Source organism: Poecile atricapillus, chromosome 1, assembly GCF_030490865.1.
Source record: "Poecile atricapillus isolate bPoeAtr1 chromosome 1, bPoeAtr1.hap1, whole genome shotgun sequence".
Classification (NCBI taxonomy): Eukaryota; Metazoa; Chordata; class Aves; order Passeriformes; family Paridae; genus Poecile; species Poecile atricapillus.
Window position 1 is genome coordinate 14,609,892 of NC_081249.1, and position 18,272 is coordinate 14,628,163.

The 18,272-nt window shown below is 37.8% G+C and overlaps 1 protein-coding gene across 2 annotated transcripts in view; it reads right to left on the bottom strand.

Annotated features, from left to right (window-relative positions):
- The window catches only part of CNKSR2 (connector enhancer of kinase suppressor of Ras 2), a 207,786-nt gene that overhangs the window by 91,894 nt on the left and 97,620 nt on the right, over nt 1-18,272 (bottom strand). Inside the window, exon 9 of one of the 2 annotated variants that reach the window (XM_058833851.1) lies at nt 3,918-4,064. The exons of the other annotated variant lie outside the window; for it this stretch is intronic. Within the exon in view, the coding sequence (XP_058689834.1) occupies nt 3,918-4,064 (147 nt within the window). The remainder of the gene's footprint in view (nt 1-3,917; nt 4,065-18,272) is intronic. 2 annotated transcript variants of the gene reach the window in all.

Genomic DNA, 18,272 nt, shown 5'->3' on the forward strand with positions numbered 1-18,272 from the left:
AATGCATCATGGGAGAACCTTGATTATCAGTAAGAGGTTGGATACTGATGGATATTAAAACAGACAATCAACTCACTGCAAACATGAAAAAAAAACCCCAACCAACCAAACAGCACTTTCTTTAATCAGGACACAATGGGGGAAAAAAAGGAGCTTTTTATTTCTGTACTGATTGACCTTAGAGCTGGAATTAATACGCTTGTAAATACAAACTCATTATGTAATGGTGCATAGTATAGCCAAAGGCTAATTGTATTATTTTACTGTGCATCAAGCCATTCAATTTCAGTTTCAGGACAGCTACACCAGATGCATAATTCTTCTTCTTCTTTCTTTCTCTCCCTTAGCCTTTCATATTTATTCTAAGGATAAGAATATTTATGAAAAGAATAAATGTGTTTCTGCTAAAAAGAAAAAAAAAAAACCCAACTCATAAAGAATTAAGAATTAATAATTTTGTAGCCTGCATTAAACTCCTAACTCATGACAAGACTGCAATGCGAAGGTAGAGCTGCTCAAAGTAAGCAGCTGAAAATTCTAAGAAGCATTTATGCCAATTAAAAACCAGTTAATATCTGAATGATCTAAAAGCATCTTCCACACTTGGAGACTGTGAATGTTTGGCTATGGTTAATCTAGATCACTAAGAGTGGGCAGAAAGCTCTTAAACATTTCACTATCAGTTTGTAATTTAACTCCTAGGATACCTTGTCAGCCACACACAAACCAGCTCACTACACTGGTGGTACCTGCACACAGCCTGAGCTGGGACACTCAGCGAGCACTTCCCCAGCTCACAGGTATATTTATTATCTTGGCATTACGTCTAGGGTGTCACGTAGCTGCAAATGGCAAACTTCATGTTCTTAAACACGATTATGGACTGAACAAGCTGAATGTCATTTACCAATAATGCCTCCACATTACTCACTTTAAGCTAAAATTAAGTTTCCACAGTTCTCAATTTAAACATCACAATGTAAATTTTAACATAAATCAGTCTCCTAATTTAATATGCTGAAATTACCTTCTACACCTATGGCATCAGCAGTTACACATATTGATTGGTGGGATGCATACAAAAAACTCAAGCCCGATTTTGTCGTCATCCATACATTAGGGCAAACTTTCACCTTCCCACCTCACTCATCACAATATGATTGTGACACCACACTTTCCCTGTGCTCACTCTATTTGCAGAAACAAAAAGATCACAGCAGTCTTTTTGCTTATTCTATTTCCCATTTTAATCAGAATTTCATTCCCATATCTCACTCTATAACTTTTGAATATTTTGCACTTTAACAGAATTATTACTGAGTCACAATTTCCTTACAGATTGTGTCTGCTGAATAATACATATAGCTCAATTAACTTGGGATGACAGCACATTTGTAACATTCTCAAATATTTCGAGACGTTCTGATATGGGAAAACAAGTTACCATAACCTCTCCTGCTTTCAAAGTTGATGTTAAGCACTGCTTTCCTTTACGATTTTTTGGTATTTGCTATCAGTTTCCTCCCTCTCCTCTCACTTTACATCCCAAACTTTATTAAAGAATAGCCCCTTTATGAGAATCAGGAACATAAGAAATTCCAGACCAGCCATAGCATCAAATTGCAATTGTTAAAGATTTTCTGAATTTTTTTTCCAGACAATTAGTTAAATAAACATAATTTCTTCATATTTTTACAGCTATAAAATTACACTGCACTCGGACTTCTTTTGAAGTTTATTGATAAAATATACAGTATGATTTCACACTTAGGCTACATTTAAACTTTAACATCAGTTGACTTTAACATCTGTTCAACTCTGATCTGCATAAATCAACAACAGAAATTTCCACATTATGCATCTTCTGAAGTTTGCACTTCACCCTGGAGCTTTGTCCCCACCCCGCCTACTTATGAAAACTCAAAAAAGTGTGTTTCTCACACTAAAATTATAAATTACAACAGACACACATATGCCCACTGAACACATAAGGTTCTGGCCTTTTCATGGTGTTAGGTTTGATAAAATCAGAATAATACTATCATGATACCAGAATTATTATCTGCAGTGTTTAACAGTATCTCTATTTGTGCTTGTATCAGCCTTGAAAATATTTATATTTTTCGTGCTAACAGCAAGAACCAACCCTCCCACCCCCAATACTCCCATTGTCCTCCATTCCCCAAATGTGTAAGATTACAGAAAATCACTGTCTAGGGTCAATGTCATCCAGCACAGATAATCTACATTCAAGCTAGCTGTCCAGATTCCCTTTATTATTCAATGCAGAGAGAGAGGAATGTGCAGGGGCAAATTCACGGTATCCTAAGGTAGATCAGTCGAAAACAGGCCAAGATGAATGAATCAGTAATTACCAATGCATGTCTGCTGGCCAAAGGGAGTTTAAATGATAAATCTGAATGACATGTAGGTATTTACATAGTAGGTGTAAAGTATGATCAGTTGAATAAGGCCCAAGTACCTGTCAGAAACTTTTGATGTGGGGTCTGCAGAGTAATTATTCTGGTAATAAATGATAAAGTGAAGCAAATGGAGTATTTATAAGCATGGCCTAATTCATCTGAAGAAATACCAAACTCACCCAAACTCAGGATTTAGACTGATAGCGTTCAACCCCATTTAAAGCAATGTGTGTTTTACATTTGCATTTATATTCTCACTAAAGTTATGGAAAAAGTGCAGCCTTCAAATATAGACATTCATACACTCATTCCATGCATCCAGATTTGCAATTTTATCTTCAGATATTAATTTCTTATTGAATGTTTTTTTATTGAATGTATATGCAGCTCTTTATCTGTGAAAGGCCAAAATATGTCAATTATTTTAGAACTTAGTTTCAAAGACTGTGATGCATTTCATCATTATAATATATATTTACACACACACACACACACACACATATATATACACACACACACATATGAAAGAAATTCTTCATGGCATTAGTTTTTTTTTGTGTATCTTCTAACATATCAAATGGCATAAGATCACACATAATGGCAGTGGCATTTCCATATCCCATTTTCCTTTTGTCCAAACTTTGCAGAACTTTTTTCTCTTTCATATGAACTTAATTTTTAATTAGAATTTTTTATGTGGTAATAAAAATGTCTCGAAGAATGCACTCTTTATGCAAACAAAATAAATTTCTAAACAGTCTTCTGTCTGAACTGAATGGAAAAATGGATTATTTGTTGATTCCATCAGTTAGTTACATGCCTTCATCAGTCTGAACATAACTTTTATTTCCTACAGTAATCCATCACAGCGACATTTTATGCTAGAATTAAACATGAAAGCTTTTATGAAACCATTCCATGGCTTTCAGCACATTGCAAGCTTACTCAAATTGCGTGCCCAGCCAGACATCCTGTGCTATGCCTCTGTATGTGTAAGCTTTCAATCTCAAGGACAACTTTGACACAAGTACAGCTTTATTTACATGAGGAAATTTTGATGATCAAACGATTTCTTGAATCCAGTCACCTTATAAATTTTCCTGTAACTCCATGAGTAATCAAACTGAGAACTCAAAAATTTTTCTTCCCTCTTTTTTGAGGTTATACTGTACTGATATCTTCACAAGAAACCAAACTAAAAATTAGCAGTTTGTGAAGAATGTTTGTCTTTCTTTAGCTAGAAAAATTATCTGAGGCTACTTTTCTGCATTTTAGAACACTGGGATGATTACTTCTTAACTTTGAAAAGTTCTAACAGGTTTAATTTCAAATTAAGCCTATGAGAACAAATCGCAGAGAAATAATTTCAGAAACAATTTTTCAAAATATACAAGAGTAAATCTATATGCTGCTGAGGATGAAGCACAATAAAGCATCATTGAGATAATCTATAGCTAAAATGATGGTGTATGACTTATGATTAAGCTTCATTACCTGCAGAGCAAGGGGCTTCCATCTCATATTTTTCAGTAAAGCTGGTGCTGAGGTAAGCATGCTCTGAGGTCGCTTTTTCAAAGTTAAGATAACACCACTCGGATCCTCTCGTAGTGCATTCACCAAATTTTTCAACTGCCACCCCACCTGGTAACCAGTAAAATCATTACAATAAAATTGAGGTACATTATTCCATAGGTAATGTTCCCTTTTTAAATAAGATTAGTAAATAACATAAAGAAGTGTATATATATCATAAAGGAGATTAACTCTAGAAATGTCAAAATTTAATTACTGCATAAAAATCACATAAACTGAAATAATTCTTATAATGCATTAGGATGTATACGCATAATTTCACGTTTTAGAATTAATAAACTACTTTTACTTCACTGCAAATGCACAATTAAATCTCAAGGTGTTTTCAAACTTAGCTCTGGTACATAGACTTTAGAGACTAGAAAGTTAAAAAGCCTTGGCTTTTGTATTGACAGTTCATTGCAAAACTGAGCATTTTGTATTTTGTGGTTACTATTCAAAGTCCACTAACCACATGTAGTCATACACTATTACTCCTAGGAATTTTCTGCAAGCACAAACCAGTTTAGGAAAACCTACTCTTCACACTGCTATAAAAATGAAGTCAGAACTACAAGGCCTTTTTTAAAATAGTACTTCTTTCACGATGATTTCAGAAACAAGTACAGTAAATCCATGATGGAAATGTAGTCCAGTCACTATGCATTAGCCCAAAATAAAATTTTCCAAATTTAATTACAGTATTTTGAAATATTCTAAAATTAAAACATTCATTAAAAAGGAAAGCAATAAGTTTTGGTTTATAAATACAAGATAAAATTTTCTGAATAATTTACTTTGCCTTTTGGGGAAAAGTACTTCAAATACTAAAATTGTAACAATGGTTTTAAGTCTGAATAAAGCCTGAGTACAAGGTACCTATTGTGAAATGCTTTAGGATAGTAAAAGTATGCTTTTTCAAGTTTAGCACCAAGACTGGCAATAAACAGAATCATACATCCCTTCAAAATCTTGGCCTGTAGACTCAGAAAGTGATTATTTCTGTAAACTTTACAGCTTTTCTTCATCTTTTTGCTCCGTCCCCACCCATGCGCCACTAATTAAACAAGTAAATTTTTGTAATTTGTAAATGATTACAGCTGTGAATATTTTCCTTCTGTCACAATTCATACAAGAACACTGTCAAAAAGAAAACTACCCAGCTGAGAAGAGGAAAAACAAAAATCTAGAACTTTGAATTGGTAAGTTCAAAGTTTATATCACGTCAATATATTTGAAAATTTGAAAAATCAAATCAGCAGTATGAACAAAGAACACAGATGTTCCTTATCACTGGTATAGTGCAGTATGACAAAAACATGTGTTACCTATGCTTAAGCAAGACAATCACATGTAGGTTGTTGCTGCTTACTTTGTACCTTATTCCCTATTACACCAAGCCTCATTTGGTTAATATCACTTATTTTAAGAACTGCTTCTCCCAAACAAGCATCCCACTTGAGCCAACACTAATTTTACCAACAACTCTGAATCACAGACATGGCTCAAACCCCATCATCCCTTCTTCAGCTCCTGTGAACCTACCTGTCCTGTTTCCAGCACAGCAAAAGCCCATTATATCCAGGATGCACTTCTACAGTAAGATTATTGTATGCAAAAAAAAAAGGGTATTGATAACATACACCTTTATAGAATATCAGCTTTCACAGAAGACTTTCAAGCATGCTGAAATCCAGGACTGAAATTTTCAGTCTCATGTACTAGGCATATGGCTATTATACTCAGAATAAAATGAAACATTAAATTAACCAACTCCGGCTCAATTCCCACATCCCACTGAAGTTTCCATTGTGTTTCAACGCATTTAAATAAAATTTCTTCAAGCCTAAGCTTTGTGTGTAAGGACATTACAATTTTATAAAAAAATACCTTGTTATTTACAGTACTGTTTTCTTACTCTTAGAGACTTCCACCACTGCTTGGAAGCAATATATTCCCCACAGTTACATACTGTAACAGTGGGCACGTGCGAGGTTTCATTTGCTATCCAAGAGAAGGAATTATTGGCCTACAGTTCATGTAAGGTATGGTACTGCACACTACAATCCCCTAATGCAACAACTGAGGAGGGATTTGTGGAGCAGAACTCTTCTGCTGAACAAAGCAGCACAGGGAGCCTTGAGGAGAACGTGATTTGACCTCACTTATGGGGTCAGAATATAAAGCTCTTCCCATTTAAGTTGGTAGGACACTGCATGCAAAAACGGTACTTTAAAAAAGCCATCTGTTTCTCACTGAAATAGCCAGAGGAATATAAATATAATTAGGGCTTTTTGGTTATGCTAGCATTTTAAAAATAATTTTAAATGCACTTTCATACTTAGTAGAGATAAACCGTCTCGTGTATTTGAAATATGCCTTACATTGCAATAAATGGGAGATTATCTAGTCTCTTTCTAAGAGTTAGGGGGATTAAAGAAAAAAATTACTTCAAAGGACTACATCTGATGTATTTAATTTAAAAGCTCATGAATAAAAACAATTTAACTTAATTTTTCACAGTGAAATTCTGAGTTTACTATAAGTTTCAAATGAAGTTCATCCTCTGCTTTTATCTAGTTCCCTGACTAAAGTTTTCTGGCTGTTCAGACAGGCCTTGATGGCTTCCCATAATCTGAACAAAAAGTACTAAATTGGCCCAAGACAAACAAGCCACATAAGAGGCAGTCAATAATCAATTGAAGGAAATCAATGTCTACATAGAAGGCCTGTTTATCAGTTCCAGTATAGTTCAGATCCTCTCAAAATTAATTTTGACACAGACATAACAATTTTATTTGAGGTGGTCAGGCTGGAAAGACAAAAAAGCAGGGACTATATCTGAAACTGAAAACATTTTTCAGAAATCCACTTCAGTGACACACAACCTACCCTTTAAGTTCAATTTGGTTTTATTCTAACATCTCCTTTCTCATGACCACAGCTAAAAAATTGCAACTTCTAATCTTCAAAATTTTTGGGCAGATTTTTCAAAGTTCCTATCACATCCTTAATGGACAGTAACAGCAGAGTAACAAGAAAGTTTCGACACTGGTTTGAAAATTCAATATATACATAAGAGGACTGTATTAACTTTACTTATAGTAAAAAAACCTGAGCAATTAATTTCAAAAACAGCACACTATGCTGACTAGGTGGCCATTTTTAAGAGCCAAGGAAGCTACTGTTGCTTGCTTTAAAATAAATTTACATTGTTAAACTAGTGCCTCCTAGAAGCAGCAGTCAGGAGAGGTGTCTTTGATGGCAGCCTAAGCCCAGCGCTGGCTTTCTGGCTTTTGCTGCCCGTTCCTGAATCCCTGAATTCCTGAATCCCTGCTGGCTGCCTGTGCAGCTCATGGCCACCAGCACAGAGGGACCAGGGCAGCCATTGGTGCCCTGAGGGGCTGTGGAGAGCTGGCTCTGCCAACATTACAGCAGGTATCTGTAATGTTGGTATCACCACCCATCAATCAGGTACTCCTCCGCTGGAGGAGTCCACCAGGTAAGGGAGGGACAGAAGGGGTAACCCACACCTAAGGACTGGTGGCCCAAGGCCAGACCAGCAGCGCTGCTGGGGTGGCAGGGGCAGGAGCACCATGCTCCCAAGGGGAGGGAACACTGTGCAGACACAGGGCTGCACGCAGGGTACCTGCAGCACCAGCATCAGACCACCTCCACATTTCTCATTCCTCCACCACTACCTGCCCAGAGACTGTGGCCAGGCTGGGAAGCCTCACCAGAGTGCTCCAGAGTCACTCAGGGACACCCAGCAAAGCAAGATTGGCACACGGGAGCCCTGCACAGCCCTGGCACATCCTCCTCATCTCCTCGCCAAGCACCCACTAACCCAAATCACAGGAAGGGTTTTAACAGCCAAGGGTGCTGTTAGAGGTCCCCATCCACCACTCAGAAAAAGAACATTCTTCCAAGCAAGTTGAGACATATTTTAAAAGATCTCTATGTTTTTTTGGCTTTCAGCAAGCACATCTGGATGACAGTATTAAAACTGCCTAAAATTAAACTTTTATTTTGAATTCCTATCTGAAATTGTCAAGAACTTAACTTTTAAATAATTAAATGTTGCTCTTAAATAGTTATTTTTTTCCCCAGATAAATCTATTGCCTCCCTCATGACAAGCTTAGAAGACTGGCAATAATCTTGCTTTTCTGAAAGTAAGCATGACCATTCATTGAATCTTTTTTTCACATAGGTGCACTCATGACATTATTCCCATACTCCTGTGCTCATTCGTGAGTACTGCTGTATGTTACGATCCAGAAAGAAGATCTCTGAAGTATTAACATGCAGGCAGCTCAGATACAATGGGATGGCCCTACACCAAATATTTTTAGGATGCTATGAAATAACCTACAGTCTGAAAAGTCTAGGACTTGTATCCCTGGAGAACAGCTACATAATTTGAAAGCATCATTGGTGCAAACCCAGTACACAGTTAAACTACATCATCAAGAGGTGGAATACCAGCCAACTGGTAAACAGAGTTCATATTTTTACAGCCATAATTCTATTCTAAGGGTGACCAGAGCCACATGAAACTTAATGGAAGTTTTCTGTACCCATTAAAAAAAAACCCTGTTATTATTTTTCCATTACTTTAATTATTTCCTGACTTGCAGATTTTGAAAAGCTAAAAGTAGTAATATCTTTACACTTTTGAAGGAAAAATAACACCTTGCTGCTAAATATAATCTCCTAAGCCATTTCCTATTTTCTAACTATGCGAATATGCAAAACCCACTCTAGTGTCTAATTTTAAAAGTTGTTGGACTGGGAAGATAACCAAAATTCTTTTTCTTTCAATGTTGCCTGTAATTAGTTGCATGCACCCAGAGCACTTTGACTTATCAATATTTCAGGCTTCAAACTCTTACTCATTTTTCAGCTAAAAAAACCTGAACAATTTCTAGGAGGGAAAGTATATTCACCTAAAGAAATGGGTTTTTTAAAGAACTTTCATACTGAACACCATTTTGCATTTCATGAAAAAAAAAAAAAGCACATAAGAAAGAAAACCCCAACGCTGCACTTCAAATAACTATCAAACATAGCATGTTGTTAAGCAACTCAGAATCTGACAAGAAATTTAACAGCGTCATGCTCCTAAATTAATGGACTGATTTCCATGAACAGTGGCCAGAAACGAGGATGGTCAGCTGCTAGCCCCATGAAACAAATGTTAGTAGCAAATATCTTCTTCCCTTCCCCCTGCTGCAGATGCCTGAAAAGGCAAAAAAATTAATGGGAAGCCATAGGTCTTCTGTCTCCAGAAACAGGAGACAACTGGTGAGGAAACCACAAAAGGATGTTTACAGCATGGACTAACACAGAGATGAAATCTCTATCTGTATGCAATAAAGGAAGCAGTGTCAGGAGAGCAGCAGAAGCCTTTCAGGGATTTATCCAGGTTCTTAAGCTAGGATGATAATAGCATCCACACTTGCATAATGGTTTTCTCCCAAAGAGGAGAGGTTAATAATACTGTGATTGCACAGGTTGCAATTCTAATTAAAGAGTATCTTGGCTATATTATTTAAATCAATGCAATTTTAATTCAATGTTAAAAATCCGTTCTGTGCGTCCTTAGAATGTCACTGTTCACACTGCACTGTATCACTGCCCAAAGTCACAACAACACAGTTTATATGTAAAGGACACTGAAAAAAAACCAACATATATTTTACTTGAATAATTCCTGATATTCCACTAAAACTTTTGCTTACTACCACCAAACCATGAAATAAGTGTTTTTTAAATTAATTTTTGGCTATGTACACGAAAGATCAAAATTAAGAGACTTTCCCAAGAATAAACTAAATTAGGATCCAAATTGAGAGTTAAGTGCAGAAATCACTGCCTCTCATTAAGCTGCCCTAAACACATTTCCTTGTCAGAACACGTATCTGACCCAGAGCTTAACTTCTACTAAGCAAAGCAAAGTACCACCGTAATTCAACAAACTTGACAATATTAGTAACATGACTACAGAGCACCCCAGTATAGGAGGCATCTGTATTATCCATGGGGGAACTAAAACTTGATTTCTCCAGGAACAGAGAATCAGTTCTATATTGAAGCCTGAAAACTGTTTAATAGCAATGCTTACCTTTCATTCTGTACTGATACAATCAACCTTCAGCTCAGAGCTACCCCATTGTTTTGCTTTTGAGTCATTGCTAGCACAACATCCTAGAACAAATAAATGAGCTATTTGTTGGAAGAGCAAAGACTCCAACTTGATGGGTTTGATTATATATCTTACTGACATACAGGTCAGTTACTGGGCCCAATTTCTGAGGAAGAAGGGTCTCATTTCCATATTTTAGGGTATGGCTCTAAAAAAATGGGGATGGTTCCAGTTCAGATTTGGTGTACCTCTGAAATTTGAAGCATTTTCCTTCACTTGGGCACCTGCAGTACCTGGCTGTCTGCAGTGTGGTAATTATAAGGCATCTGTCTCCTCAACCAGGCATACAGACAACCAGAAAAGACAGCTACTGGCCATTTGGGAGGTTCCCACTCAACCCTCCATCTAGTTTCTGAACATGGATCTCAGCATTATTTATCCTCAGAGGGACTAAACTCAGTCTTTCAAATACTACAAAGGTGTCTCAAGCACCAAGATATGCATAACTTCCACGGGGGCAAAGTACTGTGCTGATGGGACTACGCAAACACAAACCCCCATCATACAACAGGCAAGAAACCATTAGGTCCTTGCCCTGGGATATGGGAAATAAGGGTTCTGGTTCCAATTCTCAGAGACCACTTTTTGTGTAATATAAATGCAATACAAACACACACTGCAGAGAACAGGGTCTGAGAGCCCCATTGTGATGAGCAGGCTCTTTCTTCAGCAAGGACACAAAATTAAGTTCTTATGAACAAAGGTGCTGTCACCAGAGTCCTTCCTTGGCCTCATTTTTAAGAGCTTCCAGGGAATACATGGAGAGCCCAGGTGCCTACTCATTTCAGCAGGGCTTCTAGCAAAGGGCAGTATCTCCCCAGCCTAAGAAGAGACATTTCAGCATCCTTGGGTGGCCTTGGGTGAGTGCTAAGAAAACTCAACTGATGATAAATATCGAAGCAGGCACAGAGAGCTGGTGGCACAAGCTGGAGGCTCAGGCAGGATTTAGGCAGACTGGTTCACACCCTGGTTTCTCACAGACTAAGCTGCAGTATGGATGTGGATCGCTTTCCCCTTCCTCAGGGCACAGGAATAGCCAAGTTCTCCACATTTCATGTGGCATAAGGAATGTGCTCCTCAGGAGTGAACCTGCAGTATTAATCCCCAGCCACATTTGCCTTACAGGAACTTGTTTGTGTGGCCCTGTGCTTCATCTCACAATTGGAACTTCACTTATGTGTGTGTGCATTGCACAGACACATATTTAAATTCCCTAAGTGCTTGTCGTGGAACTAAAATAATCAATATAAGTAAACATACATGCATACACATATATAATTCTTTTCAGATTAGATTTACATTATCAAAACTTAATATTTGAGAATGATTCCAGTGAGTCAGTAATTCCAGTCTTTGACACTCCCCAGCTTAGTGTATAAATAAACTACTTGAGATCCCCAGCTGCCCTGCAGCTAAACTGTACTGCTACCCTTGAAGCAGATGTTTCTTGAGACTAAATTCACATAGTGAAAAAAAATAAAGATGTGTACAAAGAAATTAGAAAAAAAAATCCTTAAGGTCACTAAGGACCAAGCAAACTGAAAAAAAATTCAAATCCAAAAAAAGCCTGTAAGTGAGCTGCAAACTTATGCAGCATCACTTTGCTAAAGGAAGGACAGAGATATGGAGATAAAAGAAACTGTCATTAAAAGGCAGTAATTATTGACTCATGACAGAGCTTTTCTTTTTCTTTTTTCCATTTTACTTCTATTGAAATAAGCAGCCATAGACTTTGTACCCTGTTCAAGCCACTGAGTTGTTTTAATCCAGTACTGATTTTTTTTTAATAAAAATTTACATATTCAGAGTACATCTACTCAAATCATAGAATTTCCCTTGCTTTAATTTTTCCTCCCATATGACAGAGCATGAATTTGCTTTTATTACTGTTTTGATCTATTTTTACAACAACTATCACTGTCTTGCACTTCCTCAGAGTTATCTCCTAATTTCATCAGAATTACACAACAGAACATCAGGCTGGAACGAGAAGATCAGCTGTGTCATAACCACAGCTGCTACCTGCACAAACACAGAAGTATTCAAAATTATTCCATCCTAAATCATATGTGGTTCAGGCTGTGCACAATTGAAATGTCAGTTGTGCTTATATGCACAACATTGAAGACATTCCTCTTAAGCTTTCATGATCCTTTCTACAGTGTACTTCAGTTTTCAGCAACCTCAGTTAAAAGGAAATTATAAGTGGCAGTATAATACTTGCCTTCCTTTCCAAATACACATACCTGAACATACACTAACAGTAATCCTTTTTAACCTGTTCTTATGAGACAAAAGGAGTAATATAATCTGTATTCTACTCTACAGGCATCAAAAAAGTTAACAATAAAAAACTCTAATTCTACTTAATATCTCCTAGCTGGCATAAAAAATATACTCTAATTATATATTCTGAAATTACCATCTTAACTGAAGAATTTACAGTATTCTCACTACAGAGAACATACTGTTAAAATTTTAATTTAAACTGCCTACAAATATAAATTGTACCATGATTTGTAGCCAGTAGCAACTACTGAGAATATGAAAATAATTTTTATCAGGAATATATGCAAAAACATTTTGGCAGCATATTTCAATATTTATGTTGGAAATACTAATACCATTTACAGCACCACTTAGAGGATTTTTTTTCCTACGGAAATGCTACCATGTGGTGGAAAAAAGCAAAAAAGCAAAAACCTCTAAAAAATAAAACCATTAAAATACATCATCTTTCATTGTGTTCAGTGCAGAAAGATGAATTTATCAATTAGGTCGCAAAAATACTCCACAGAATACTGCAGCAGCTTTTAGCAAACATATCCTCAGGAGTATAGTCCTAAGTATAGGTTGTATAAAAATACTAGACTTGGAAATGGACCCAGAAATGTGGCTATTGCCAGTGGTGACACTATGAAGGCCCACCAGTGACACAGAAAAAGTCTCCTAGTGTTTGTAGAGGATTTCTCACCACAATTACACTGCTTTCAAAAGATACTTTGGTGCCTAAAAGTCAGCCCAGGTGTGTATTCCCAAACAACAGCTGTACAAAACAGTCTGTCTTCAATTACAAAAGAACTTTTCTCCCACAAAGAAATTTAAGAACTCAGTATGAATGTTGTCTGCTGAATGCTATTCCTGTATGTTCATATAATCACACAAGTAAAGCACCAAGGCTCAAGAGCAGTAGAGCTGTCCATTCTGGGGAACAGCCAGGACAGAATAAAAAAACCCTGGTTTTGAGTAGGCTGTAGGACATAGCAGATGGCATTTGGTGAGCAAGACCACAATCAGCCAGCAAGGAATTCTTCTAGAAATAGTGTATGGGTACTGAAGCCACGTCCTAGGCACACAAGATGATAAGCACCTCTTGTTGCACCAACTTCTTGAAAGAACTTCCTGAAAGGCTGTCATGGGGTGGCTTTACCTTTAAGATAGCTTTGGGAGCTAGGGAAGTTAAAACTGCTGGTGGCTGATGGGAGTCTTTCCTCCTGACCAATTATCAGTCATTTCTAAGAATTGACAGGAGTTTTAACCATTAAAAAGTGAAGTCAACTTGTAAACACCTCCTTAAGATGTAAAGTCAGGGCACTTTTGTGATCTTTGTTTCCTGGCTGTGAAAGGTAGCAGAGCTCCTGCTGGCCTCCTGTTCCCTGCCCAGGCCATGCAGCCGGGCTGGGGCTGGGCTGGGCCCAGCGGCTCCCGGCTGGGAGATGGGGCCTGCAGGGCTTGTCCCAGGCTCTGGCTGGGCCAGGCCGGTCCCTGTCTCGGCTGCAGTTTTTGCTGTGACTGAATTCACCAGAGACTGCCGAGTAAAGAAAGGAAAAAAAGCTCTTAGCCTGTGGCAGGCTGAGACAGCGACCACACTCTCCAGAGCAGCCATGAAGAATCTTCCATCGCAGACAGATCCAGCTGCTGCTCCAGCAGAGATCACAGAACCATCTACAAAGCCTGGGCAAGATTTTAACCCTTTCATTACCCAGATGAGACTTGCAGATTAATCCTTTTATCCAGAGAGAGAAAAAGAGAGTAATCAGGAGATGCTTTATAAGCTGAAATATTTTTCTGTTAAAGCTATGGAGATGGACAATAAGGTCCTAAAAAAACTCCTTTAATTCATGATAGAGTATATAGGGAGGAATGGAGTGTTCAAAGTGTGAATTTTGAGTAAAAAGTAGAGTAATTGTGATACAGTGAAGTGCTGGGACAGAGTGAAGTGAAGATTTGAAGCCTTGGGGGGCGATGAGAAAACTGTTTTCTAGTGGAGCTCACAGAGACAGATGAAGAAGACTTTTGCCTTTGAATAACTCATCCTTAAAATGACATCCCTAGACTCATTGGCCCATACACACCTCAGAGTGATGTGAGATAGGAGGAGTGAGCTCTGATGACAGGATTTTTGGGCAGCTGACATCAGGGAAATAGAAAACTGTAACAGAAATAGTTTTCTTGTGAGACACTCCATAGATTAACAGAAGGAGACTTCTGTTTCTCTACAAAGACTGATGAAAAGACTGTAGCAGGAATTGGGACTGTTTTAACCACCAAAGTTCCAAAGTTTTTGTCTCTGTTGTCATGTGAACAAGGGAATGGTGGGTAGTAGGGGATAAAAAGGGTTTTCTGGAAGTTTATTCTGGTGTTCTTATTCTTGTAGTTTGTTAATAAACTTTCTTTATTCCTTTTTAAGTTCTAAGCCTGTTTTGCTCTTGCTCTAATTCATATGTCACAGCAGGAAATAAGTAATTTTTTAGTTACTGGTTTAAAACCACGACAAAGGCCTTGTACAACGTCAGCCTTTCAGTGCTTGACTGTTCACAGCTCCATCGTTTCCAAACCAATCCCACAGATGAGGTTTACTATGCCCAGCACATATTCCAGTGCACTGAGCAGAGGGTGGGGACCAGGTGCTCTGGAGCACAGAACCAAGAGCACACTGCATGTGGGATGCCAGTGGCATACAGGACCAAATGTGCCGCTCACAAAGCCAGAGGCAGTAAGGAGCAGTTTCCATAACCATTTGTGATTTATGAATGACACTGACAGTGTTTCCTTTCCATTCTTGGGCACAGTCAACCAGGTTTAATGCTTTCAGCTAAGACAAGCGGGTTGACTTTAAATTAAGGTAGAAAAACTGACATAGTTTAGTTCTGTTGTCATCTAGGAGGCAGGTAGCTACTGAATGACAGCAGTGGCCTTTCGCTGCAACAGAATTCCTCTGAAACATGACAGAGGTGTGCTTAAGTGTGAAAATTTAACGAGGAAAACTATTTAAAGTTTGGCAGAAATGTGAAGCAGCACGGGCTGGCCAAAGCTTATACTGGTCTAACACAGATGTGACTTGTTTGTTAGCTGTTCTGTCCTGCCAGAGATAGAAGTGCAACTGGATGCCCACAATGGCACACCAACCTATTTACATAAGAATGAGCCTATGCTCATCAAAGTGGTGTGTGTTCCACACATCAACCCCAAACAACCCCCAGGGATCTACTGGAAAGAGATTCCATGGACAAGAGCATCCAACATTTGTTGCCATGGGGAAATGAAAGATCGTGTTTTCTCACACATTTTGTTTCTGCAATACAGCACTTCCCTGACATATGCAATATAAAATAATATATTTGTGGGTAACTGCATATCTATGTAAAAAAGATAACACAAGTAACACCTTATAGTCTCAACACAAATTCCATGGTAAAAGGAAATTGATGAAAGTATTTCTTCTTTTGAAGGGATCATGACAATTTAGTTTGTACTTTCTCAGTACTACACAATACTTATGGAGATTGCAAAAACAGGATAGGGACTACAGACTACAATCGACAAAATGTGTGGACCCCTTATCCTGGCAAACTACAAAGAGTTTAGGACAGAGCCGTACAGAACTAGGTTACTTCCATAAAGACTTCCATGAACATTTCTGAATAGCCCTAAAAAGCCCTAAAGACCTAAAAAGCCCTAAAGACCTAAAAAGCTTTTAAAACTAAGTATTTGTGTTAACATTTACCAAACTTTTATAAACAGAGAAAACCCAAGGATTCGGAAAGGATTAAAAGCATGACTTGTGAGCTGTTCCTCTGTCTCCTCCTCCATAAGAGCACATGCATGACAGCAATAGAAGGAAACTGAACAAAAAGCTTATTTCCCTTGAACTTTTATGATTTGCTGGGCTGTTTTTAAAAATACTGTTTAAAATAAAGACATTTTTAATGGAAGTAGTATAAGGTGTGAAACATCTTATGTTAAAAGCTTGGACTGACCCAGCTGTCCCCTCCCTTGTACTATTCCAGCTCACTTCCCCACTAAGCCTCTTTAGAAATACTGCCCCATTAAAAGCCAAGTTAACAAGGCTTTAAATGAAATACCTGTATTCACAAAAGCCTAGCTGGATCTGAAACAGTGCAGAAAAAACAAATAAGTATTTGCAACTTCATTTTTCTACTTAGAGGTGTTTTGTTTTGTTTGGTATCCCCCCCAAATAAGAAGCCATCTACTGCAAACTCTATTTTGGATGCATACACTCCAGAGATTCACGTGTACCCCAAGCTCAGTATTTCCTATGAACTAGAATTTACCATCTCCCAACAAATCCTAAGACATTCTGTGGAAGTTGAACCCTCCTCACTAATTGTACAGTAAAAGTTGAAAATCTGTTTCATTTTCCTAAACAAAGATTTAAATTAGGATTAGTATCTAGAAAAGCATCACACTCTTGTGTATACCCTTCTAACAAAGCAAGGTATGATCTTGTAAATGTATCTGTTGTGTTTCAGAGGAATTTTAGAAAAATCTCCTCTAAGTTTTTGTACTGTAAATATAAAAAGAGTTCCTGTAAGTCAATTATGTGGACTTGGTTTGGCCCACTGGAGTGTCCACAGAGAGAAATCTGCTGTATAAAAGCTAAGTGTATCTACTACAAGATGCCAGAAGAAACAATTGCAACTTATAGGTGTTAAATACATTAAACCTACCAGCTTCTACATGCAACAGATTGATAATTGACCATAGTCACCTATTTTTTCCCATCATCAATATTTATGTAAGTTCTGATGAGTTTTAGCCAACAAACACAAATTTGGGAATCCGCTAGTCTATCATGTCATATCAAACGTGCATAAGTCATATCGTACTTGTATTCAAAGTATATGCAATATACCAAATACACTTCCAAAATAAAGAAGCTATTACACAAGAACAGATTGTTAAGCAAGAATCCCATACCATCCTGAGTCTGTACATCCCTTTTTTCTGCTTGGAGTATTTTCTCTACTGTTTTATGACTGATGCAAACAGAAAGAGTACTGTGGAGAGTATTAATTCATTAAGCAATAATACTCTGCCCTGCACTTTCAGTTGGTTAAAAAAAAATACTATCTTGAGCCAAAACAGGCTCTAGAATTATATATGGGCAGAAACCTGAGTACTGCAGTACAGTGCAAATTCTGAAATATCTGAAGGAGGATATTCTGGTTTTGCTTGTTTGTTTACATTGGAAATATTTTAGACACACAGGCTTTTAGAGAAGATTAATGATAAAATTTGCAGGGAAGTTTAGAAGAATACATTGTCTAAATTCTCTGAATCTTAATAGAAGAGTCATAGAATCACAGAATTGTTTGGGTTGGAAGGGACCTTAAAGATCAAACCCCCTGCCACGGGCAGAGACATCCCCACAAAGCCCTGTCCAAAATGGCCTTGAACATTTCCAGGAATGGGGCATCTACAGCTTCTCTGGGTAACTTTTTCCAGTCCTTTACAAGCCTCCTAGCAAGGAATTTCTTCCTAGCACCTAATCTAAACTTGTTCTCTTTCAGTTCAAAGTTATTCCCCTTTGCCTATCAATAAAGGTCCTCATAAAAAGTCCCTCTGTAGCTCTCTTACAGCCCCTTTAGTTACTGGAAGACGCTACAAAACCTCCCCAAAGCCTTTTCTTCTCTAGACCGAACAATCCCAACTCCCTCAGTCTGTTCTCATAGCAGAGGCATTCCAGCCCTGGGATCATCTTTGTGATCTCCTCTGGGCTTGGTCCAACAGGTCCATGGTTTTCTCATGTCGGAGGGACTTACGACCC